The sequence below is a fragment of the Pimephales promelas genome, chromosome 6 (assembly GCF_988280905.1).
Source record: "Pimephales promelas chromosome 6, fPimPro1.hap1.1, whole genome shotgun sequence".
In the NCBI taxonomy this organism is placed as follows: Eukaryota; Metazoa; Chordata; class Actinopteri; order Cypriniformes; family Leuciscidae; genus Pimephales; species Pimephales promelas.
In genome coordinates, this window is record NC_142774.1 from 11,410,860 (window position 1) to 11,437,445 (window position 26,586).

The 26,586-nt window shown below is 40.1% G+C and overlaps 2 protein-coding genes across 3 annotated transcripts in view; both read left to right on the top strand.

Moving 5' to 3' along the window:
• The first annotated feature begins 2,356 nt into the window (after positions 1-2,356).
• Positions 2,357-4,871, top strand: rtn4rl2a (reticulon 4 receptor-like 2 a). Its single transcript, XM_039689760.2, has 3 exons — positions 2,357-2,522; positions 3,255-3,481; positions 3,668-4,871. Exons 1-3 carry the CDS (start codon positions 2,468-2,470, stop codon positions 4,766-4,768), a joined length of 1,383 nt encoding a protein of 460 aa, XP_039545694.1. The 5' UTR covers positions 2,357-2,467; the 3' UTR covers positions 4,769-4,871.
• Positions 4,872-22,374: 17,503 nt separating this feature from the next.
• Positions 22,375-26,586, top strand: part of zdhhc5a (zDHHC palmitoyltransferase 5a) — a 29,820-nt gene continuing 25,608 nt past the window's right edge. The window contains exon 1 of one of the 2 annotated variants that reach the window (XR_005625320.2): positions 22,375-22,743. The gene's annotated coding sequence lies outside the window, so the exon portion shown is untranslated. The remainder of the gene's footprint in view (positions 22,744-26,586) is intronic. The other variant, XM_039689761.2, reaches the window with a different exon arrangement.

A 26,586-nucleotide genomic window follows, 5' to 3' on the forward strand; every position in this document is an offset into this window, starting at 1 on the left:
TCTAACCCTAACCCTACCCCAGACCTAAACCTACCCATAACCGAAGCATTATTGACGCTAAAGGGTGCCATGTGCGTTGGATGTCTACGCATTGTCAAAAGCGTCACTATATGATGCCCTAGGATGAAAATGCGTTGATATACAGTAGTTTGTTCCTGCTTATTTAAGTTCTGAATTATATGTATAAAAATATTTTATTTATAAATGAATTTCATTGTATATAGTCTAATCTAAAGTATGAAAGAAATGTATGTAATTTTTAGAACAACTTAATTTCTACAATAAACACAAAAATACACCATTAAATCCGTGACTCTCCTATGATTAAAAGCGACACTTCCGGTTTTCTTCCCATAAGTAACATTTACTTATGTTGTCTAGTAAATGTAAACCTTTTTATTTGATTCCATTAACTCTTAAAAGTATGTTAACGCACAAATGTCTACTCACCCTTCTGTTGTTCCAAAGCTGTCCGAGTTTACATCTTCTGCAAAACACACAAAAAAGTTTTTTTTTTTAAGAATCCAAACAACATTCAACCCCATTTATAGTTTCATTGGAGAAAATGAGAGTTAATAAATGATTGCAGAGTTTTTATTTTATGGGAAAATGTTCCCCTAATTTGGGGATCAGACACCTCCAAACCACCCCAAATTTGCTTCTATAACACGTAGAAAACCAATGAGGGTCGTGACGCAGGTCTCTAAAGTTATCCGTGCTGATTTTATTCTGCTATCTCTGTGCAAAAGGGCAAAGCAAATCTGTCATTGTATGTGGGCTGCCTCTGTAGAGCACTCCCTTAGGGCACTACAAAGCCACTCTTGGAACACTACAGGGGATACAGCTTTCATGCATTAGGCTGCTGGCCCGCACAATAATCAAGCCTTATGCGCAACATCCCTCTAAGTGCAGTCCCATTTCACTCTTGTTCCACAATGAGTCATGTGTTGCTTCTCTCCCATGTTTTTTAATTCCACAAACTCCTCCTTTCCAACCACACTCTGTACTTCCTCCTTATCCTATTCTTCCCCCGGCACTGTCTTTTTGTTGTTGCCTTTTCATTCATTTTCTTAGACGACTGTACCACGACCCAGATGCTGTCAGTCATGGCATTCACTTGGCTTACTGTTGGCGATAGGATAATATACATGAGACATGAAAACCTTCACACACACTCACACGTCCAGCTGGTAGGTGTAGGTGGAGCGGGGAAAGCCTGTTCGTCCAGTCATCTTGAGTTTTTGTGGAGGTGGAGAGGGAGGGAGGAAAAGAGAGAGGTGTCCAGAACATGAGCGAATGGAGGAGGCGCTAAACAACAACATGGACATCCTCGGGTCTACCGTCTTTCAGTTTGTCTGTCTGTTTATTACCAAGCTCTCTGATTCTGGTTGGTCAGTCATGGTATTCTAATAATGGCTAGGGCAGTACTGTATAACTGACCACTCTCCCTAAAACTCTGTTACCTACAAAACTGTGCTCGTGTTTGCTCTCTTTGTGGTCTTTATGAGAAACCTAAGAAGCAATATAACTTAAACAATTGCTGTTCAATACTGACTGAGTTCAGTTTTCCTGGACACACCTTTGTACATATAATTTCAAATCAATATTTCATGTCCATCTATTTGTTTATTTTGTGTCAGGGTCCTAATTATCTTGTCTGGGTTAATTCTGGAGCAATATACTGGAATGCAAGAGCATAAGAAGCACTTTTCACATACGGTATAAACGTTTAATGAATCTAATAGGATACCATACAGGCCTGTGCATGCATTACAAAAAAGCTTTGAAGTAAATAACGTTTCTTAAGACTCCAGGAAGCTGCCCATTTGTTGACCAAATTTGGTATAGTTTTTTCTTTCCTTTCAGCAGTAAATGCCAGTAATTGCTTTATTCTTCCATAAATCCCTTAACGATTATCTCAGTGTTAAAGCTTTATATTTTATATTTGAAGTCATGACTCTTATGTCTCTAGAGCACAAACAATGCGTTTGTTTCATTAATAATGCGGAGGACAACATAATCCAAAGAGAGGCAGATCTGATTTTTCAAAGCCAAGAAACGAGCTGTGTGTTTCTCTCATGTGCCTCGTGCGCTCGTCCTCGCATGCCGGGCGCCGTGCCTGCGCTCCCCCACCCTTTCCAAACTACGTCTCCACAATCGTAACTCTGAGCAAAGACGTCGAACTTCCCTCGGTCCAAACTGGTGCGCGAGAGCCCTCCCCTCCTGTCTCCGTTCCGCCTTTTCCGTTTGCCACCCTCGCTTGGGCTTGACCTGACTAGTGACGTAGAGAGATTCCGTGGTGCCCACAGCCGTAGGCGCGCGCTCTGCTCGAGTATAAAATGGGCCCAGGACCCATCATTCGGCACTCTCTCAGTCGCTCCGACTCAGGAACCAGAGCATCAGCGGAGATAGCAAGGAATCAGTGGCTAAACTCCTTAGGCTAACTCGCTCTCGGCTTTGGTTCGGAATGGAAACATCAACTTTTACGCGGAGCCAACGCTCCTTTGCGCACAACTTTAAGAGTAAGTTTCTGCTTCTTTAATTTTCATCTTTAGTCTGATTGTGCTTTATAAATGCTTACCTTTCTTAGCCGTTCTAATGGAAATGAATGCATTTAAAATAATTCAAGAATTTAGAATATGACCACATTTGAAAATGTGCATGGCTTTATGCAAGGACAATTGGTTGTTATATATATATATATATATATATATATATATATATTTTTTTTTTTTCTTTGGTGCTGCGATGTTTTGCATTAATGTTTTGGTGCTTTAGATTAATATTTGATTTGTACCAAGTGTACGTGTATTAATGTTTTCTAAACTTGGAAATACATTTATATGGAGAGAATTATGTTTTGGATGTAAAAAAAATCTAAATTGTTGTATTAATTTTGTAAGTGACAATCTGCAGTGATAAATTTAAAATGAAAACGTGAAAATTAACTTTCAATTTAGGAATTGAAACTTATTATATCGCGTAATAGAGAAATGATTTTCACAATTTACATAAATGAAACAAATACGTTGTATTTGGAGAAAACGTTTTAGTTAATTTTGTAGAAAATTCGTTTTGAGATTCATACATTTTGAACATTTTTCAAAAATCAGTAGTCGTTGTTATCGTTTGTATTTTATTTTCATGTTTGTAAAATGAGACTTACGTACTAGAAGAGCTCCATTCTAAACATTAAGCAGGAAACATGCCCTTATAAGACTTTGTGATGTGACGCGCTCCTCTCTTTCCCTCAGGCGCGCTCTCGCTCTGGCTGGTGGTCTGGCTGGTCGTGGTAAAACCCGTGCCTGCGCAGAATTGCCCTCACCGGTGTGTGTGTTACCCGACCCCCATGACTGTGAGCTGCCAGGCGCAGAACTTCACCATTGTTCCCCACGGCATGCCCTTAGAATCCCAGCGTGTTTTTCTGCAGAACAACCGCATCACTGAACTGAGAGTGGGGTCTTTTGCTTTTGGCACACAGGTAAGGAAGTGTATGTGGGCTCTATATATGGGACAGAACAGAACATTTAATATTTACATTTGTAAATATACATTTCAAAGGTAACAGTCCTTTTTAGTTGTTCAATTTACTAATTTTGTCTTCCTTCTCAACATCTCCCTCTACCCTTTTCCTTTACTTTCTGTCCACCAATTCATCCCATTCCAGGTTTTGTGGCTTTTCTCCAACAACATCACCTGGATTGAGGCTGGTGCATTCAGCGAGCTGCGCGATCTGGAGGAGCTCGATCTGGGTGACAACCCTCACCTGCACCGCCTTGAGGGTGGAGCTTTCCGTGGCCTGGAGAAGCTTCAGAGCCTCCACATGCACCGCTGCCGGCTAGCCGCCCTTCCCCATGACATCTTCCACAAGCTCTACAGCCTGCAGTTCCTCTACCTGCAGGAAAACCAGCTCCACTTCATCCAGGACGATCTCTTCTCCGACTTGATCAACCTCAGCCAGCTCTTCCTGCACGGCAACCGCATTCGCACTCTGTCCGAGAACGTGTTCCATGGCCTGGTCAACCTCGATCGCCTGCTACTGCACGACAACAGGGTCCGTCAGGTCAATCGCCGCGCCTTCCGCGACCTGGGCCGGCTGACCATGCTCTTTCTCTTCAACAACTCCCTGGCAGAGCTGCCCGGTCAGGCCATGCGCGACATCTCCTCCATCGAGTTCTTGCGGCTGAACAACAACCCCTGGGCATGCGGCTGCGAGGCTCGTCCCCTGTGGGAGTTCTTCAGAGGTGCCCGTCTGTCCAGCTCAGAGGTTCTGTGCGCTTCCCCAGCTCCTCGTCGTGGACAGGACCTGCGCTTCCTGAGGGAGATGGACTTCGCCCTGTGCCCCTTACCCGACCCCGGCTCCCTCGCTGGCTCCACCACCACCACCTTCAGCACCAAGACCCGCTGGTGGTTCTCCAAGAACAAGCCCGTCAGCACCTCGAAGGGTATCTATGAGAAAAGCTCAGAGACCAGGGCGTACCCCTTAAATGGAGGAAAATCCCAACTTCCCTCTATCACATCTACATCCACAAAGTACGAGCTCGGGGAGGAAGAGGCTCTGCTTCCCAAGCTTGACCCGGAAGAGTACTGGGCCAACTACGGCAATGAAGATGCGGGCATCACCTCCCTGCGCTGCTTCGAGCTTGAGTGCCCTCCCGAATTTGACTCTCTGCCACCATCTTCCTCTTCTTCTCGTTCCTCGTCTTCTGTTCTCTTGCTACTCTCTATGTCTGTTTTGACTGTCTGCATCCATCTTCTGTTTGGCTGAATGTGTCAGAAGAACCCTCTTCCCCTTCATTTTTTCTCCTCTCTGGAGGAGGGAAAATCACGTTTGCTCGATTTAACTCTTCAATGCCTTGATTCCTGTTTACCATCAACCTCACCTGTATCTTTGTTCTGTTCAGTTTGAGCCTCTAGTTCCTGGTATCTAGAGGGCACTACACTGATTTAGGATACAGCGGGTCAGCAGGGAACGTTGGGCAGTACAGGGCCTTAATGGAAAGTAATGAAAACTGTTCACAGGGCTTGGCTAGTTAAGCAGATACTCGGTCCTTCTTTTTTTAAGGACAAGTGTATTCTAAGCCATTTCTGTCACAGTCAGTGCAGACAGAGGATAGAAATTTCCATCTTATGTTTACGTACAATATTTGTATGCTTTTAGACTTTTCAGCCACTCTGTGCTTCTATGATAGTTGTAATTATCGCTTGTGATGTCACCATGACACCCTCTTTCCAATAAACGCCACAGCTCGATTTTTTTCAGTAGTTACTGGTAACAATAGAATAATGAGCAAATCTTTTTATTCCCCTTGGGAGTGATCGAATGTAATATTTCCTCTATTATAACAGAAGGGTCTCAAAACCATTCAGGGCTTGAAAGGCACAAAGGAACGCCGTGCAGCAACAAAGCAAGATAGACGAAGCATACTGGAGTGAGGAGTTTGAAAGTGTTACAACACAGCTAAATCAAGATGAGAGAGAGAAAGCACGCGCAAGAGAGAGAGAGACAGAGAGTATGCACAAGAGAAGGCGAGAGATTTCATTACATCACCAACTAGCTATGACAGCAATTATCACTTGTGTAAATATGACATGTTGGCAGAGGGAGCTGTAAATAGCGCTATGAAAGGCCTTATGTTTGTCACTGTTCTGAATGGCCAAGGATGCCACTGTGAGTAATGTCTGTGATATTATTGCAATGGTCAGTGAATGGAAAGATCAATGGTACGAGAATGTGCGAATGTTTTTTATTTTTGTCAAAATACTGTTAACATGTTATTACTGTAAAATACACAACCTACATTGTTACAAGACTTTTGCTCTTTTATTGTTCTGTTCAAATCTGGATGACAGCAAATTCCATCCTTTTTCATTTAAAGTGTTGATTTAAAACTAAACCAATCAATCAACAGCTTGTAGTTAGTCAAAAAAAAAAGAATTAGCAAAATGCTAAAACTAAGACTGAATCCAAGACGAGGCAGTATATTGAGGACACTGTGGAAAGATGTGTTTCTTAATGGGAATTGACTACTTGGGCCAAAGCCAATTGGAATATCAGTAAAACGCGCTAACTGACAGATTGGTCGGCATTCAGAGTTATGTCTACCATTGGTCACTGTTGTGATGAGAGCAGGTGCAAAAACAGACTGTTTGGGCTGCTCATTGTGGGCATGCTGAAGACAATGGCTTTATTTGCTGTTCCTCACTTATTCCCTTTTCCCTCTTTCAAACTGCAATAAAGAATCGAAAGGCTTAAGGGAGAGAGCAAGGACAAGAGGAGAGAGAAAAGGAAAAGGAGAGAAAAAGAAAAAGCACAGAGAGCAGGGGTGGATGTGGGCGGTAGAGGCGAAGATATGGATGAAAAAGGATGGACATGCCAATAAAGAAGGAGAAATGCAATCTAAAGTTAATAAATAGGAAAAGATTTTTTTTTTTTTGGTCAACTGTTAATTCTAGCAATATCCTGTTTTGTGTTTACCCTGAGACAGTAGAGAAGCAGATAATACTGCTTTTTTTGTCCCACAGATGTTTCCATGACAAATGTATGTCTTATGATTGTTTTTATGACGTAGGAATGTATATCTCAGCTGGTTGGGAAAGGTCAAACTGCCTTGAGGTGCTCTCCAGCGACCATGTTTGTGAGGTCGCTCATAGATGACCAAAGCATTAGTTATACCTTTATACCCAGAATGTATGCAGTTGAATGTAAGAATGTGAAAAAAAAATGAGCTGCTGAATCTTTTCACTACAACACAAATTGACGGACAGAAAGCATGATAAATGAATAAATGCTTATCTGTGGATACGAAACATCTTTGGTGTGGGCGTACTTTCTTTATATCTTCGTCCAACGGCTACGACTCTACAGTACAATCTCACATGTGCCTTCTCTCCCTCGCATCTTTCAGTCTGACCTCCCTTGACACATACAGACAGACAGACAAATAGACAGACACTGGTGCACACACATCTACTCCTCACTGCTTGTAAAGTTCTTTGAAGGCAACATCATTCACTATATCATGCAGTTACCATGCAACGCACTGGCCACCATTCAGAGCTTCAATTCATTTCAAAATGAAGATGCAAAATGATGATGTTATTGGAAAAGGTATTACAAAGCACCCCAGCTGTACTATTGAATTGGGTTTTTTGTAAATTAAGACTCAGAAAGCCTTTCTTTCTTTCTTTCTTTCTTTTTTTCTAAAGCTGTACTGTCTTTAGCAGATGGGTCTTACTGAAAGAGCAGCAAGATGCAGAAAGCTTGCTTCGGTCTCCCACCATGTGCTAAGGCAGGCTGTGCTTAACACAAACGTGAACGCGCGCACACGATCCCGGTGAGAGGCTCAAGTGCTTTTCTCTCAATTCCACATAAATGTCCATAAAAACTACTGCCAGAAGGCTGTTTCATTTCTCAATGCTTAATCTTCAGCCTGTTTGCGTTACATCTAGCACTGATTGCAGATTAAATATGTCAGTGTCTTGTAAATGATGCTTTTGTGGCCTACGATTACTGTATTCAACTCAATCATCCATCAATTGAGTAAACTGGTTATGGCCAATTATGATGCATGGGGCTATTTTTTGAATCTGGCCTTTGATTGCAAGACATCAGAATCTCGATGCCCCATTGGACGAAGTACAGTTGCGCAAATTGTCCCTTCACCATCCCACCCACCATCTGCATTCACATTGGCTGTCAGCCACGCTACTTAACAATGAGACACAACGAGTTGGCTAGCAATGGAGGGGTGGCGACCACGTCATGTCACTAAATATTATTTCAAGAATGAGTCATTGGATGGGGGATATGTGTGAGGGAGACAGAAATGGGAGGAGCGACGACTTACTTTGTGTTTGTACGTGAGTGTGTGTGTGTTTGTGTGTGTGCAAATCAGTTTACCGGAAGTTGCTCATCACAGTGAGTGTTTGGAAGTGTTGATAATCGCCCCCGCGAGAAAGAAATGTCAAATAAAGTTCCTGGTACATCTCGAAATTTACAAACAGACAAACGCTTAGTTCATTTATGCAGAAAGGTGCACACTTTTGCAGAGCTGAAATCGCATTTTCTCCCTAACAAACATGATTACAAACTTATCACACATTTCTCATTTCTAGCTGCCGCTGGGATTTCATTCAGTATAAATTATCAATAATTTTAATACATTCCCACATCTCTGTCTAGCATGCAGTTCAGCACAGCTCAAAGCTCTCTTTCTTTATTACACATTCTGTTTTTTCACACTCTTTCTTCTTTCGGTCTTTCCGCTCTACGTGTCATCATCAGCTCCTCTCTCACCCATCCCTCACCAACATCTTCTTGACAAGAGCATGTCACCTTTATCTTCACATCAGCTGTCTCCCTTGACACTCCTCTCTTTTCTCTGTCTTTTAGGTTTAATTAGGTGTTCAGAGACAGGTGCTTTGTTTAACAATGAACCCAAATATGGATTTATAATTAATGCCCAACATTTAATGATGTTTTCATTACCAGTGAGACTATCTGTTGAGTGATGAAAATAAAGAGTGGGGAGGGTGTGTCAACTCCCATTTCTATACCTTAAACACATTGACAGGTTTTCATCTTGTATGTTTTGATGTGCCTTCAAAGTATAAGCATCGTTAAACGCGTATTTCTCTGCGCAAATGGATGAAAGAGACAGTGGATGACGTTAAAACTTGAAAGGGTACCAAAAGGAGAGAGAAAGAGAGATCAGACAGACTGCAAGAGACATCAGCAGGGCTGAAATAGTGTGCGAAGCGGTGAATAAAATGCAGGGAGGATTGAGAGGAGATGTGAGATGTTTGAGTCACATTCTTGGCAGATTCTGGCGCCACAGACATTTGGAGAGTTTATGAATTGCGTATGCAAAGTCGCACACTTGTGCGGGTGCACACATTCACAGTCATTTATCTCTAATCACACTTTCGCAGAGCGCTGCACTCTTCCTGCAGTGAGGCAGACGGTTTTCAAATGGAGTGCGTCATCGCTCTCCTCAGTGGACAGATAGTTCACGTGCCTCCAATGCCTGCATATCAATCTCACACATATACCTTCAACCAACTGTCTGACGATACTGATTTCATGTGAAACTTAACACTCACATTCACTGCAGCTATTTAAGTGTGTGTGTCTGCCTTAATGAGGCAACACAACCCAATCTCAAAGGAAAACAACTATTTTATGAGGTGCCAATTTAGTTTGATTTCAGATGTGACCCCAACCAACCCCTAAACATAATTAGATTAGAAACAAATTAACCATCAATTCACCAAACCATCGTTACGAATTGCCACAAGATGGTATTGGGAAATATCAAAATGGAACTTCATTAGAACTCGTTCAACTCGTGAGACGACTTGGATGTTAGCATATTGCTATGCATACTTTTAAAATATCCACAAGTTTCCTACGCCCCATGAGGCCTTGCGTCAAAAGTGAGCGCGTCGAAGTAAACAAAGCGCGACTTGACCATGGACTTGACATGCTTGACACTCGTTCATTCAACAGTTTACATTCATTCAAGTTATAGCGATCCAAACTAGCTAACGATGTGGGAACACAACCTCAACGAAATTAAAAAGGGTGAAATAACAGTACCTTTACCCTCCGCAGTAGTTGGTTGGGAGTATTATAATAACATTATTAATAATCAATACTCATCAAGGCATGGTGACAGACAGTTGTGTGAGCTGACAAACAATTAAAATAAAAAAATACACACTTAGTCATTGAGCTTTGGAGTTTATTCAAAATTATAAATGAATGTGCTACTTGAATTAACTGGCACATTTGGTATTGTCAACTCAGGCTTTGATCCTGAGTTTAGGTAATGCCGAGTTTAGCATTTCAATCACATGCTGAGAGAGTTTATAGAATATTAAGAATTTAAACAAATGTACACAGGAAGATTCGTCGTCTTTTGGGAGGTGATGGAAACTACAGTCGTTGGCAGGATCACTCTGAATTTGTTTTCGGCTTATGTTCAAAACAATCACGTTTAAGTCACTGAATTAGTTTAGTCTGGTTATACGTACAACCGCGAACAGCACATGTTGTCCCTGAGCTCCGTAACGAAATCTCTCATAAAGATTTGCGTCTTTAAATACTAAAATAATTCTCCGAAAAACAGCTAGCCTCTTCGCTAACTAACACACAAAATATCATTGGAATGCTACTTCCGCCGCCTTGCCGGAAGTTTCACCCACTTTATTTTTTTCCGGAGCGCCCCTCGGAAACTTGTGGATATAGTATTCAATAGAGAGCCTAAGTCCCTCCCCTTCCGGTCGACCACCATGGGACCTTATTTCGGAAAAATATTGCATGGTAGTCAATGGCGAGAGACAACAAATATTTTGATCTTGAATTGCACATATGATGTTTGTCAATTTAAAATATACATTTTAAAGTAAAGAAAGTCGCAGTTTGATGTAAAACTGTTCAGGTATAAGACTGTGAAAATACGTAATTACAAAGACTACAAACCCCAAAGGCGCACATTTTCTCTCAATGAATGAAGCTAACTTTACTGAGAATAATGTCTGTCATTGTTTCTATAGTCTTACGTTATAATCGTAACGTTACGGGATCATGCCTGAGTGGTTCCAGGTTTCTGTAATATTCTGAGTTTGCATTTCACTGTTTTTATTAATTTGGAGGAATACTAATTTTTTTTCGCAAGTGAGATGAGTAAATGCATGTTCACATTTAGTCTAGAACTACAATAACCATAGATATGTATATAAAGGCTAGATGTGTTACGGCGGAGTTTCCATCGTCATCAAAGGCGGCCATCTTGTCACAGACAAGCTGATGTAAGATGAGTGGTCAGAGGAACACAAATACTCTTATCTCGTTGAAATCTTGACGGATTTACAAACGGTTTGGTTTCTTACAAACGTTATTAACGTGGCTATAATTATCTGGATGATTATTTATTTATACACTTTTTATTCATAAGTATGCAGTGTCATAGCTACATCTCTGACGTTTGAAAATCGGTAGAAAATTGAGCAAGTTATGGTCATTTAAATAGTACATGTACAATTAACACAATGTTACGATTGAGCGATTTACCTGTGACAAGATGGCCGCCAAGTGCAGACGTCGACCTCCATTGGCCAGCAGCGTGGATGACATATCTAGCCTTTGACAATAACCATCATGTTTTTTGCAAGCATGCATGCACACTGACACTGGCAACCAGGTACACTAACTTACTAACTAAATATAGGCCTATATTAGTAGCAAAATTATAAAAAACTAAAAAAAAGTTGAAGAATTTTACAGTTCTTTGCCATTGTTCCTTGTGAGCTTTTCATTAAAAAAAAGCATACGGCTTTTTGCATATTATTTATCAGGGATATGCATTTTTGGACACAAGGTGTGTATGTGAGTGTGTCTCTTTTTTGTGTGCACACTGAAGACAGATTAAGAGTGAGAAAAATGGTTGCAATAGCACCTATGCACTCTGCAGCAAGCAGGATTTGAAACAGCATGGGAGGCGGGCACACTAACAAGGGCACTAAAGACCGCAACCTCTAGCATCAGTCGCTAGTGCGCCTCTTGAGGACAGGGAGTGAGGTTTACTCAATGACATCCATTACGCAACTCCATCATCTGGAACTTTTGACTCATTTGGTGAAGTTTTTGGGTAGTTGACTTGACATATCAAGGTTGAGGTCTTATCATGCTTGAAATATTATGTGAAATACAGGCTAAAATGGATGCAAATGTGATGAAATTAGCCTGCTGCCACTGTGATGCACACGTATTTCTGCAGAGCTGGATCAAGCACACTTGTTTGCATTAACTACCAGGATTCAAGATGGACCAGTGGAGATAAGATGCACACTTTAATCTCTCAGGGGCTGTTCATATGTGCTCTTGCATTCAAATCAGCTAGACAGAGCAGAACACAGAGACAGTCAGACATTTTTAAAAGCTGAACTATTTTTCACTTGACATGACATCTTATGACATGGCAGAGGACGCTAAAAAAAAGAAAAATATCACAGACAGCACCTAAAAAACGCACTCTGTTATATCCATATAAATTGTAAACATAAATCTTAATGGGGAAAAAATAAAAAGAGACAAATGTTACTTCTCAAATTCCTATTTCTTTCTTCGCTGCATGCTACTGAAAGAGTACCCATAAGTCCCTGAAATTTGACATTTATTCTAACAGTTTAGTGCTGTTGTTGTTCTTAATAGCGGCATATATATTTTGGACTATATCAGGTGAGAAGAAAAGTATTGTGAAAAGAGTATTAGTTTTGCTTCCCATCGACCCACATACACTATTAATACATTTTCTCCAGACAGTTGATGACGAAACATACGAACAAATAAAGCGTCATCCATTTTTCCTGGCAATCCTTTGATTCCGCATCCAGAGTCATCATCAGTCAGACCCCGGCACCCACTAATGCACTCAATAAAAATAACATGAACATCCGCCCAGCTTCTTTTCTTTCTTATTGTGCTTTGAACACTCAGAGCTTTTTGTAATCTCTAATTTTGTGTGATATTAAGTTTGAGACACAATATCATCTGCAGCAACAACATCGATGACCAAAGTCACAGTCAGAAAAGACAGAAGCTAGATGTTTGTCTGCTGCACTTCTGCACACATAATAATAACCTTTATTTGAATTTCTGAAATGACACTGCTTGCATCCTTACAATTATTTGAATATTCAAGCTAGTTTTAAATAAAAGCGATTTGTACTGCTGCTTATCATATTTGATACAGAATATATTTAGGGCCTCTAAATATATCAACATGATCAAAATATTAATGAAAAACCTGTTGTACACAATCTTCTATCTGACTTTATGTCATCCGGTTGATAGTTACTTTTTTACTAGGTAAAAGGTCATTTATTATAATTTTGTGATATGTGGTAAATCCCCATTCAGTCGACGTCAACGACATCCTCCGTTCACTCCTTCAGGGGTGCAACCAGGACGTTTTTGCTGTGAAGTCTTTACTGATTTTTATGTAAACTTAAGAATAAGTTTTATATTGTTAGTAATAGGCTTAGTTGATATCCATACATCATTTTCAGAAAAGTCATGTTAAAATGTGAGCATCAAATACGATACATCAATGAGTTCACTGTACTAAAATGGCCACCACAGTCACCAGATCTCAACCCAATAGAGCATCTTTGGGACATGGTGGAATGGGAGCTTCGTGCCCTGGATGTGCATCTCACAAATCTCCATCAACTGCAAGATGCTATCCTATCAATATGGGCCAACATTTCTAAAGAATGGTTTCAGCACCTTGTTGAATCAATGCCACGTAGAATTAAGCCAGTTCTGAAGGCGAAAGGGGGTCAAACAAAGAATTACTATGGTGTTCCTAATAAGCCTTTAGATGAGTGTGTGTGTGTGTTGTGATTCCTGTCTTTTGTTCCCGTTGTCTTGTGTGGACTTAAGTTATTTCCTGTTCTGTGCCATGTTTTGTAGTCTTTTGTAGTTTTTCTTGTTTATTAGTCTTTCCAGTTGTTCCTGATTAGCCACGCCCCCTAGTTATCTTGTTTTCCTGTCTATTTAAGCCCTGTGTAGTTCAAGTCTTGGTGAGTTCTTGATGTTGTAATGTTGGTTGTTTTGTTCCTGAGTCTATGTCTGAATTTGAGAAGTTTTGAGTTTATTTAATTAGAGTGTGCTGCACTTTGATCCTGCTTCCTCCTATTCAACAACATGACATCATTACAAAAGAACCCATCAAAACATGGACCCAGTACAGAATCAGATAATGTGACTCCATCAGGGAGACAAGCCCATTGAAGAGTACTGGCACATTTGGCTGTTTGATTTAACAGATATATAATTTTTTTTCCATGGAGGGCTATCCGAGCCACTCAACTCCCTTATGCCATTTTATCATCCTAGCTGGAGTTTTGGAAAACATCTTGTCCATGCTCTTTTACTGGCCTGTTCACCTCTATGGGTTCGTAACGTGATATGTTGGCTGTCCTGTTCCCGAGTCTTGTTACCATGTCTGTATTTTTTTAATTTCTAGTTTATTTATTAAAATCACTGCTGCACATGGATCCCGCTTCCTGCATCTGCTTCAGTTACAAACATTTTGCCCCCACAATAAAAACTACAGAGCTTTTTTTTCATGAAACTAAACATTTAAATATCATCTTGCATTTTATTGGGAGATAGAGTGACAACTGATGCATTTTATGCAAGTAATCTCATCAGCTATACTGTAATGAAGGTCTTATTGATTTATATAACCAACAATCAGAATTTCTTCTTACTTTTTGACCATATAAATATCCAACTGCCATAAATCACATATTTTAGCTTATTACATACATGTTCTCTTATAGCATATACACTATAAAACACTTGTGTCAAATATTTCAAAAAATATGATACAAAAAATGTTTTTAAGAAAGGTTCAAATAAATAAATAAATAAACTTTTCCATTTTAAATAATCACATGTCTATGCCCATATTTATGTCTTCCTTCCTGCATTCATTATCAAGTCTTCTCAAATTTCTGTCCCTCATCTTTCAATGCACGCACACTGTCGCTCTCTGCATCATCTTGTCTACGTCCTCCCTACTGCTGTTTTCGTCATTCTAATCTCTTTTGTTTAAATTCATGCCTCTTCTCCTTTTACACCCATTCTCACGTGTCTTCTTCAAACTCCTTCGCTCTTTGTTCCAATTCCCGCCTCATCCTATTTTTGCTCTTGCTTGTCTCGGCAGTGCGTAGAAGAATCTCAGTGAGTCAATTTTGCTCTTGCTTGTCTCGGCAGTGCGTAGAAGGATCTCAGTGAGTCAAAAATAAACCAGGACAGATGCAGAGTTGTGCCCTGGGACACTTGCGGATCCCCTATCATCCCTCTCAAGATGGCCGACGATAATGAGTCATCCGCTGCCTCTCTAATCATCTGCCTGCCAGACTTTGCAATCTTCTTCATACAGTAGATAGATAGACAGACAGACAGACAGACAGACACCCAATGTTTGAGACAGGAGATGTAGACACCTTGAAAATGTACTGCATACTTTTAGGACATTGAATCCTTTTGCTTCAGCATCTGATCCTGACCACTGTAGTTTCCGTGGGCTTCTGATGCCCTCAAGAGGTAAAGGTTTGCAACAGAGTTATCCAATGACTCAGATTTGCCTCTGCTCAGTTTGTTTTTTATTAATAATAACTTCTATTAATAATAATCTGTTGATTAGGTCTATGGGAATGCTTTGGCTGTTTATAATCTGCATGTCTGTTTATTCCATAACCAATAATTGTGTTGCCTATAACGAGATTTAAAATCACAACAACAACAACTATAATAACTAAATAAAAATAGGCTACTCAAATTTTGATGGCATATAAAAGTTTTAGCTAAAGTGTAAAGACTCCTATTTGTACAGATTATCATTGTCAGTGATGGTTTTATCAATAAAAGGTTAAAATATTTTTTAAGTTTCAGATTAATTGCTTTTTGGTGACGTGGCTGATTACGTTACAGTTGATCATCTGTCCATTATCGTATTGAGCCCGCCCTGACAATTTGATTGGTCCGAACAGCTTTGGTTCGGGCATTCTTGCTTCAAGTCCAGTCCGAACTTCCCGACCTCAAATGTTATGGGCGGGGCTAAGTTTGGCTGGTATCCAGATAGTGATGACGTACTGCATTAAATCCAATACGTAGTGGACGCATGCTTTTTTATTCCCCACTCTGTTCTAAAATTGCATTACTCCGTTCAATCACAGTGTTGATTGCCTATTTAATGCTACAACAGACACTAAGCTCTAAACCAGGGGTAGGCAAATTCGGTCCAAGAGAATTCTGTCCTGCAGAATTTAGTTGGAACTAAATTGATTTGTTAAATTAATACATTGATAAATTGATTTGATTATCAAACACACCTGAACTAGCTAATCAATGTCTTCAGGATAACTAAGGCTATAGAAAGGTGAGGTTTTTTCAGTGTTGGAACCAAACTCTACTACAGGACAGCGGCTCTCTACGACTGAACTTGCCTAACCCTGCCCACCTATACCCTAACTGGTTTGTGGGGAAAGCACATCCGTATTGGAATTAATACAGTACACTTACAGAAAAGATGTGTAAATAATTGTACCTTAAGGGGGAAATCAGCTCGTCACTGGGGCAGTACCCTTAAAAAGCCATCTTTGTACCTTCTTTTACCCTAAATATTTGTACTGGAGTAGCATACTGTGAAATAACCTTTTAGCTCCAGTGATAAAGTGACCCGTAAAGGTACAATTTTTAGAAAAAAAAATCTGAGAGTGGCTGCTTCTCCTCCCCAAAAATCTGTGATATACCTTCCCACAAAATGAGATACAAATTCTGGACACCAGAAGGCAGTATTGTTCAAATAACCACCAGATCTCAACCCTATTGAGCATCTTTGGCATGTGGTGGAACAGGAGCTTCGTGTCCTGGATGTGTATCCCACAAATCTCCACCAACTGCAAGATGCTATCAATATGGGCCAACATTTCTAAAGAATGCTTTCAGCACCTTGTTGAATCAATGCCACGTAGAATTAAGGCAGTTCTGAAGGCAAAAGGGGGTCCAACAAAGTATTACTATGGTGTTCCTAATAAGCCTTTAGATGAGTGTTGTGATCAAAATTGGCAAAATTTACAGACTTTCAGCAGTTTGCAATGGTCAAATCAAACAAAAGTAATTTGGAATTATTTCCATTACACGAAAGTAGATGTTAAAACTTCATGCTGATTTATACTTGGCTTTCGCCAAGGTAAGCTAAGACGTAGCTTTATAGTAAACTATGCTTCTCCATCCATTTACGCTTCTTTCCATATGGTGGTGTGACTCCCCTTCTGTCCAGCGTTAACGGCTGCAGTGTACTTGCCGCGTCAGCAGACACGACGGCTGCAACTACAGTGTGGTCTCCCTAGTGGACCAGCACGACAACCGTCTGGATTGAGCCTAGTAGGGGACATAGGGTCTTCAAGTGGGCACCTTCCGTCCTCAGTTTTTCGTCGACTAGCCCACGACACCTCAAGAGGGCTCGACAGTGACCCTGGCGTCCTAGAGTCACCCCCCTCCGTCCCCCACTCAACTCAGGCCAGCTTACTGACCTCTAAAGAGACCTAACCACAATCGCACACAACCCAACCATACGCGCCAACCCGTTTGATAATGGCTGTCGAACCCCACTGGTGCGTTATAAAGCAGTTTCAGTGGCAAACGGTTCCGTATGGCATACCACCTACCGCAAACCACAATATCTGGCCAACCACCGTCATTCAAACAATATACACAGGAACGTAATGACTGTAATTTCAGTGCAACCTATACAAACAGACTCTTCAAGAATTCTATGAAAACGTAAGGTGTCGGCCTGTACATAGCCAGCTAGAATCTTTCCGTCTCAACCACAGCCAGTTGGTGGGCTGGTTCATAGTTCAGCACAACAAATGTTTCAAGTGGTTTCCCCAAATTACCTGGGACATCATTCCCCAAATTACCAAAGGCAATGTTTACACGGAAACGATTCTGAAGAAAAAACACAAAAGTGGCGTTGCGTCATCACTTTTTATTCTGCGTTTAGACGAGCGTTTTGGGTGGGAAATCCGCGTGCAAATGGTGACGCAAAAGTGTGTGAAATTCAATGCAGTATGCACTTTAGGGGGCTGGGAGTGCATACTACAACAACACCAAGTCCATGCGCCTGCGTACAACCTTCACTGTCAAGCAGACTTTTGCGTTTTTACCGTTTACATTGGAACGCGGCGGTGGAGCGTTTTTAAGATTTCCACTCTGTAGGGTGGTTTCACTTTTTTGCGTTTTTAAGCCTCAAAAACACTGTCGCCGTGTAAACGAAAGGCACATCCGATAAAATATTTTTACGTTTTCACCGGAATCGTTGTCGTGTAAATGGGGCCTAAAAGGGACATCATCATCACCAGGGCAAGGGTGACACCACCGATGAACAATCAAGACCAACGAGGAGAACAGGGGGGTGTGGTAAAAAGGTAAACACAAGACAACGCAAACACATAGTCCAAAACACAGGCCATGGCTGCGTTCAGCCCCGACAAAACGTTGCACAACATTTTTTAAACAGAAACGGTAATGCGTTGAACACACTGTTCTGATGACGCAAGAGTTGCAACTATGGCAGCTGGAAAGGCCATTCTTTGTGAAGAATTTTCGGAGCATGATGAAGTCGGTATAAATATGTGTTTATGTATTTGCTACAAAATATGCCTGATGTTACAGTTACTGCACTTACTACACAATCGAACATCCCAATCGAGTGAAGGGATTTGTGGAAACTGGGAGCACACATTTTACCTAATTCAGACTAAAACACATTCTATTTAGCCTCATATACTGACTTTATTTGTTGTAGTGTTTTAATACCCTGTATTTTCTTTCTCATTTTTTGGAAAATCACTTAATTACAGTACCATTGTTTATTTCTATACCAAATGTCATACACTTGCATTGAAGCTAAACATAAACAGCTACATCATGTTGATATCCTATATTTTTACAATAATCCCTAATATCCAGTTGTTGCATATAGGCTACCGAGCTGCATCAAACATGTAATTTACATTTGTAAATTACTTTCCTTGAAAACTTTACTTCAATACTCCGTGCTTCATATACATGTTGCTGTTGATTGGACGGCAGTTCTGACACACCCACCAAAAACGTATCTCAAACCCATAGCACACCTGTGCACACCGTTGTTGAACATATTTACGTTTAATCCCACTGGTCACAATTGTGACTGCATCTTTTTTCTTCTTTCTGGAAGCTCTAAAAGTGTTGTAATTGGCTTTGGGCAAGATATTCAACTTTCAAATGAAAAATAAATTGTCTTGATTAAAATGTATGTCATGTGCCTAGTGTGAAAGGTCAAATGAACAGATCAGTTTACTTCCTGCTTGCACATAAAGAAGATTTCTTCCTTTAGACAAAAAGTAGTATGTGAAACACCTTAATTAACAGATAGAACTATCATAATTTGTATATTCTTTAGAGGGTCTATATTTGCCCAGGTGGATTATTGAATGGCGACGCAGAGGTGAAATATCTAGAGGATGAGGCAGACGTTCATGAGAACCATTTGGTGTGCCCCACACAAACAAGCCTTTCTACAAAGTATCTTCAGTGCACTGAATGAGTGGACACACACACAAACATCTCCTTGATGTCCAGGGCCAAAGTCCTTGGTCTAGCCCATAGAGGGCTAGCCGAACAAGAGGAAGTTCCTTCAGGGTGTATCTTTTTACATGACAACTTTTTCACCAAACTAAATCTCCTTCATGAAATGACAAAACAAGGTTATGGATGTCTTGGAATGTGTTGTGTAAATGGGTCTAATTGAAATTGTATGAATTCTGACAACTGTTTGTTGTAACAAATTTATAAATATTATAAATGTAAATATAATATAAACAACTGTGTTTCTTTATTGTAAACAAATTCAACCCAAGCACTCTTTATGATTACGTTATGGTTGATTGGTCCGAATAGCTTTGGTTTGGGGATACTTGCTTCACAATGGATCAAGTCCACACCGAATTCGGCTGGCTTCCAGGCTCCTGCCCTATATGATTAGCACCCCAATTTGTTGTTATTTTGTCCTATTTGATCAAGTCTCATTCATGTCTTGTTTAAAAATCATGAGGTTCTTTGTCAATGTGAAATTTTTTCCTTTTATTTGCTTTTTTTATATTCTGTGATCAACATCAGTCATCTGTATTTCGATCTAGTCACTGAATTTTGATTATCCTCATTGGATTTCCAATTATTCAAATATATCACACTTGGATTCTACATTCTGTCTTTAGTATTCATCTAGTTCCTTGTGCTCACCTCACCTTAGCATTACATTAGCTCAGGGAGCCGGCCCGAGGCATAAGCGAATTAAGCGGCCGCTTAGGGCCCCCTGACCACCAGGGGGCCCCCTAATCGGGGTTATTTTTTATTTTTATTTTTATTTTTTTTTAGATTACTTAAACAAGTGACATAAATCAATGAATGAATGAAAATGACTGAATGAATCATTCAAGACAACAAAACTCTGATTTAATGATCAATATACCTGCCTGCCTACAAGTTAGCCTACATCTAGTCTCAGCCTCAGACGTCACGCCCACGGAACGTTGGCTAAACGTCTGATGCATATGGTACACTTAACTGGAAACACTTCAGGAATGTCGAAGTCGTCATCTGATTGGTTGAATTTTATCGGATTTCCGGGGGGCGTCAGTGTCGCGTTTATTTTCGGTCCGCCGGGAAACAAAGCGCAGAAGTGTGATTGCAGAAGAAAAACTGTTGTGTTTATGAGTGACAATGAGCATTAATCAAGATCAGCTAAACGTAGTTGTATGTCCCCTCCTATCAATTATGGAAGATCAAGTGAAGTACTTAATTGCGAAGGGGATATCAGCCGCGTTTGTGGGCAAACATGAAACAACAGACGCTGACATCGCAGCTGGCCGAGATTCAGTATTCATAGGGCGCACACTGGATTATAAGGTGCATAAGATACTGCAGAGTCAAACGTTTGACTGCGAGTATTCAATGTGCGGCGGCTCGCTGACAGCTAACGTTAACAGCTAACGCTTTATGAACATAACTGTGACGCACGAGCAGCGCCGGGGACAGTGTGTCTGAGTGAGCGCTCGTGAGCACGTGATTTACACACATAACCTGATTTATACGAGGTTGAACTGGCCGTGTGACAAAGCGGGCATAAGATGGACATGAGCGCGAGTTCGTGGGTGAATTTAATAACGCGGACCGTTGTTAACGAGCGCCTCCGGTGACTGCTGCTGAGTGACTGACTTGTTGTTGCACGCCGGTCTGATGTTGTGGGGACATTTCCACGCCCCGAAACGTGACGCTGAATGAAACGAACTGTAATTGGTTGTTTGACATGTCGGTCAAACGGCCTTATGGGCGGGCCTTGGCCAAAGAAAGCTGCTATGAATTCCAGACCTTCAGCCGTCAGTCTGAAGGTCTGGCTACGCGAGACTAGCCTACATCTGTTGCTGTGTCTGCCTGCGTTTAAGTCATGCGTCTAGATCATAGACTGTAAAAAAACGGGTTGAAAAATTTTGTTTAGGGCACTTTGTTTGATATAATCACAACAATTTAATGCAAATATGGGAATTGAACTCAGATCTTCTTGATTAAAGGCCAACGCTTTATCAACTGAGCCACTGCATCTATTGCGGGTTTAGTTTTATTTGTTGGAAAAATAAATATAGAAAAATAATTTGACACAAGAGGGCAGTATAGCCCTATTTATGGTTCTGAGTTTAAACTAAACCGTGACATCTAAACGTTTTCCAAATTGGACCAACGTGATTATTTCACGTCTTGTCGTGATACGGGTTGGGCACTGAAGTTACTGGAGTTTCTTCCCGTTGCTAAGCAATGGAACTAGGTCGAGTATTTAAAAGGTTATGGACAGGAGTTACCATCTCATGATGTGCATGTAAATATCTCTGAAAGTAATAATGAATTTATAATTTCTTTATGTGAGTCCAGAATGTCAACATTACGGATTGCCTTGTTGTTCAACTTGGGGATCATGAAATAAAATTGAATGAACGCCCAAATTCAGAGTCTGTTTACAGGAATACTGAAAGATCAGCATTTGTTATGATGAATTTGTTTGAAAGGTCTCACATCATGTAGGATATAGTGTGCATTCTCCATTGCCAGACACTGTATTCTATTGGCTACTTTATTTTTACCATATCTTATGTCATTTAGGCCATATCTATGCATGTCAGAGAGTTGATGTTTTCCTGTATGTTTCCCAGTAAATTACAGTCTAACCCCAGCATCTGTCAGGCTACTCTTGTGAAATATGTTTTTGTTCACTGAGCAGTAGATTTGTGTTATTTGGTCTACAAGAGGTGGTGTGACAGATGTTGGTCAGATTTGTGGGGATATTATTGTGGGTGGGGGAGACGCTTATCTGTAAAACTCCTGCTGTCCCTTTAATCCTCAGAGCAACACAAGCGTCTTGTCTGTCTGCCTCCCTCTCAGACACACGTATTTAATATGTCACTGTGTCACTTTTTATCCTTCATTAAGCTGTTTATGTATGTCAGTTCATTACTAAAATTATTAACATATAAACCGTTTGGAAGTCCTACCACTGCTTCTCCCCTATACACCAGCGTTTGTTCAAGTGTCCGTCACACTCATATAGGTCACGCTCTTTCACAAACACCCAAACACCTGAGATTCGAAAGAGTGAGTTTGACAAGTCCCGTCAAACGCTTCCTTGCATCTTCTCATTGGTAGCTCCGGATGGAGCGACAGCAGCTCTCGGCCAATGAGCTCACAGGAGGGCGGGGACGTCAGACTGTTCTGGGAGGCTCGAGGATGTGGACTGGAGCTCGTGCCGCTGCGCTGAGCTGAGCGAGGTGAAAATACGTTAAACCTGTCGTTAGCTTTAAGCTACGCGAGCTTTATCAAGTCATATGCGACAGAATATAGATTTAAACGCTTATCGAGAACGCCCAGATTTTAATAACTCGAGTGTGTAAAAAAAAGGCAAAAGATTCATAGTTTGGACGCAGGCTAACTGGCTAAGTGAGCCGTCGGCAAGACCCCACCACCCAAAGATTGAAACGGAGATTAAAGCCATCATCGAATCTATTAAAGAGGATAACCAATGTCACACACACCAATCCTCTAAAGCAGCGACGCCAATGAACTGACAGGTAGGTCGCCAGTGGTGTTACATTTATTTCAACGTAAACACTGTTTTGAAAAAGAAGCTATATAATGCTAGCTGTCATGCTAATAGACCTGCCCAGCTGTGCTACAACTAGTTAGGATAATGTCAATCTAACGCTTCCATGTTATTTATTTATTGATTTCCTTAAGCACGAGTAATTTATTCTGTGCATGTTATTTGCTGTCATTCCCCGTGTAGCAGAATAAGTCGTGTTTTCAAGGGTGTGACTACACACTGACTTTATATTGACATGTAGTCGCTGCAGTGTTAAGGTTAAAGCCTGGAATGTGTGTTTTAAATGGCATTTTCGATTCGGTTTTACTGAGGTAATCGATCGAGGCCCCGTTGTGCTTCGCGCGACGCCAAAGCCTTGACCGCGCGCTCGGTATCGGCGTCGTGCGGATTCATGTCGGGGCCTAAACAGTGCAGCTGCAGCGAAACACACCCAAAAAGATACACTCACCGCCTCAAAGTGTGTAAGACAACGCCGCACTGCTTTTTAATTTCCTTTTAGCTATTTAATCGTGCCACCTTAGCATAATGAGATCATGTTTATTAGTTCTGCACGTTTTGTATTTTAGTCACACGGGAGTCATTCTGCTTCATCAGATCACCTATTGTAAATTCAGACCGTGCACAAACCGTGTCACATACAATCAGTGACTCACGTATGAATGAAAACGTGCTGAATTTGAGCTGTGCACGTGAAAATCAAATGTTTTCTGGCCGTAGTCTGTCTGTTTTTCTACTATTACGCATAAAGGTGTGCCAGTTTAGGTCTGGTGTTAATCTTTATTTCCATTTTAAGTGCAGAGGGGTGTGTCAGGGAAGACTGGAAAATAGAAAAGTTCAAAAGGGTGACAGATGTCTCTCTCTCCCTCTCTCCTTATAGAATCAAAGAGATGCTTTGCTTCACTCTCACCATGTGAAATTGGCAGGCATTTATTGGATTGTAAGAAATGCAAGTTGCCTCAGTTGGCAGGGAGTGTAATGCCACATGGCTTTAGGTTTCATCATTCTGTTGTGTTAGCGGACAGTGAGGAGGAGAAGAGAGGGAATTCACATAAAAAGGGATTAATGAAGTGGAGGAAAGAATATGTACACTGTGTGTTTGACTTAGACCAGAAACATGCTTTCACATAATTGAACATTCCCATCCCTATGCAAGCGTGATTTTGCGCTGTTGCATTTCGAAACGTGTCAGACCGCAATGCCTTATTTCACCTAATTCTTAGGTTTTGTAAAATCCAAAAGTGTCAGGAGAGAAAAATCTATTTGGAGCAAATCTAAATGAATTCTCATTCATAAACATGTTTACAAAAATCAGCTCATACATATTCTAAAAATGACATTGCAACAAAACCAGGTTATATGAAATTATTATTATTCTGTCACAATTATTGTAATTTTGATGTCACAAATGTTGACCTATGCATGTTGAATAACCGCCAGATTGTCTGTAACACCATGTCCTAACCAAATGCAACACATGATCAAATGTATCTTTTCTAGGGGTATAACAATACATCAGGATTGGTGCATCAATTATATGACTAACAAAATGCTACCCATAATTTTATATACATATTTGTATGTAGGTATAGCCTAGTGAAAGACTTGTTTGAATGTTATAAAATGTCAAAATGTCACTGAGCTGTCATCAAATATTTTAGATGTGTAATGGTTTAAAGGACTCACAGGTTTGGTTTGTCACGGTTTTAGGTTATATATATATATATATATATATTTTTTTTTTTCTGAATTGGACTTAGGCTGCTTCCTATGTACAAGAAACTTCTCTCAAAAATGAAATTTCTCAGTGAAATTCCTAGAAATCCAATATTCCAAATTACATGAACGAAACCCCACAGAAGGTGTATAAGTAAGTGCATTTTTTCAGCAACTACAATCTCAAATATAGTGCAAGTGGCTCATTTGTTGGTTTTCAGATCATCTGCGCATTCTTTTAACAGAAAAGCTCTGATTGGGGGATTTCAATTCTTGAAATCTGGCAACTGTAAGCATAAAAGCTTATAGTGGCTTGTTAAAAACATTGTGATATATTTTGTCTCCTTTTATTCGACAAAAACAGAGTTATTTAGGGCGATTTTATTTTTTACCAAAAATTTTAGTCTCGTTCTTTCCATCAACAATAATGCATGTTGATATAGTCACACAGTTATCGTTTTATGTTGTTGGTGTCATCTTATTGCCTCGTCTTAGTCATGGGAAAATAATGTTGTCAACGAACATTTTTCGTAATAGATTTCATTAACGAAATTAAGCCTCTGGAGCTGAAATTCAGTTATGGTAATTTAGGCATTTAATAATCTGTAAATCTGTATATTTTAAAAAAATTCACATTCTGCCCAACGATATCCTACAAACATGATATTGAAGGATATGGAAACAAATATATAATGTAATATAGACTATACAATATATTATGTGCAAAAAGATTTTGTTTTTATATTGACTATTGTCTAAACTAAAAATGAAAATAAAAACAAAAGCACAAACTAATTATATTAGCCTGCATTTGATTAACCCATTATAATAAAATCACTTAAATAAAAATATTGTAGGTTTAAAGTTCCACATATGGCACATTTATTGTCTCCAACAACAAATATTTTAGCAATATGTTTATTTTAGTCAGAATTGCGCTACTATTCAATTGTGCTCCCTCTGTTTGGTGTGCATGGGCACGGTGGCTCTCCTTCGCGGAAGCTTGAATTTTAACGGAGATTCAATTAGTCCTCTCCTGACAGTAAAATGGACACATTTGTTTTACTTTCTAACATTTACAGATGGAGAATATACTTGTGAAATGCAAGTTGAACACTGAGGAAGGCACTACATCTCAAACGCATTAAACCGCAAGTATTTATCTGTCAGTCAGCAACAGTATCTGGCAGAGCATCTGACAGGACAAGCTGCTTTAAACTTGTTAACTATATCTTAGGCTACCAGTTATTTTGAATCCCTTAATATAAGATTGTGTCATGTTTAAGATAAATTGTACTATGTAGCTACTTTCACTGCAGCAGCTCACACTGCAACCTCTGCTATTTTTCAGAAGTGCTTGTATCAAACTACTGTATTGATATAAACGGTATTGCCTCATTCCATATCGTTTCTAAAAAATAAATCGAAATATCGTACAAACTCTATATACCACCCTGCCCTGCCTAAAAATAAAAATCATCACAAGATATCTTATTTTTAATTTTTAACTCCTTTTAAGATTAGACGCAGTAACAGGTGTCTCGCTGGAAGAGTTATTTACGGTATTAAATTTCAATTCTGAATTGCACCTTCACCCCTTTATTCATTAATTAATGAGGACATCTGTCAACCACCACCTAACTGCTGTTACTTTTAACGTCTCCTCCTTTTTTCACCCATCTTCATTTGCAGTGTCACATCTCTGTTGTGATTGTGTAGTTAAAAATTAACAATGTCATTGTCAGACCGACTAAGTTTAGTTTTATGGATAATCAAGACCCATGACATCAAAGGTTTTACTTGACAATACAATCTGTACAGGTGCACACAGTTCAGTTATGATATTATGCACAGAATGAACACACAGAGACAAAACCTTGAGGCTTTGAAAACATCCAGACACCTTTTTCAACATTACATTTGCTAGTGAAAGCTTATGTAATGTCATCTCTACAACAAATTTCTGTTTGGTTAACAAACAGAAACTGGTTGAGGATTACCCTACAGATCAGGGGCCTCATGTACAAAGACTTACGTTGAATTCATACTAAAACATTGCAGGAACGTCCACTGGCACGCATTCAGGGTCCGCACCACC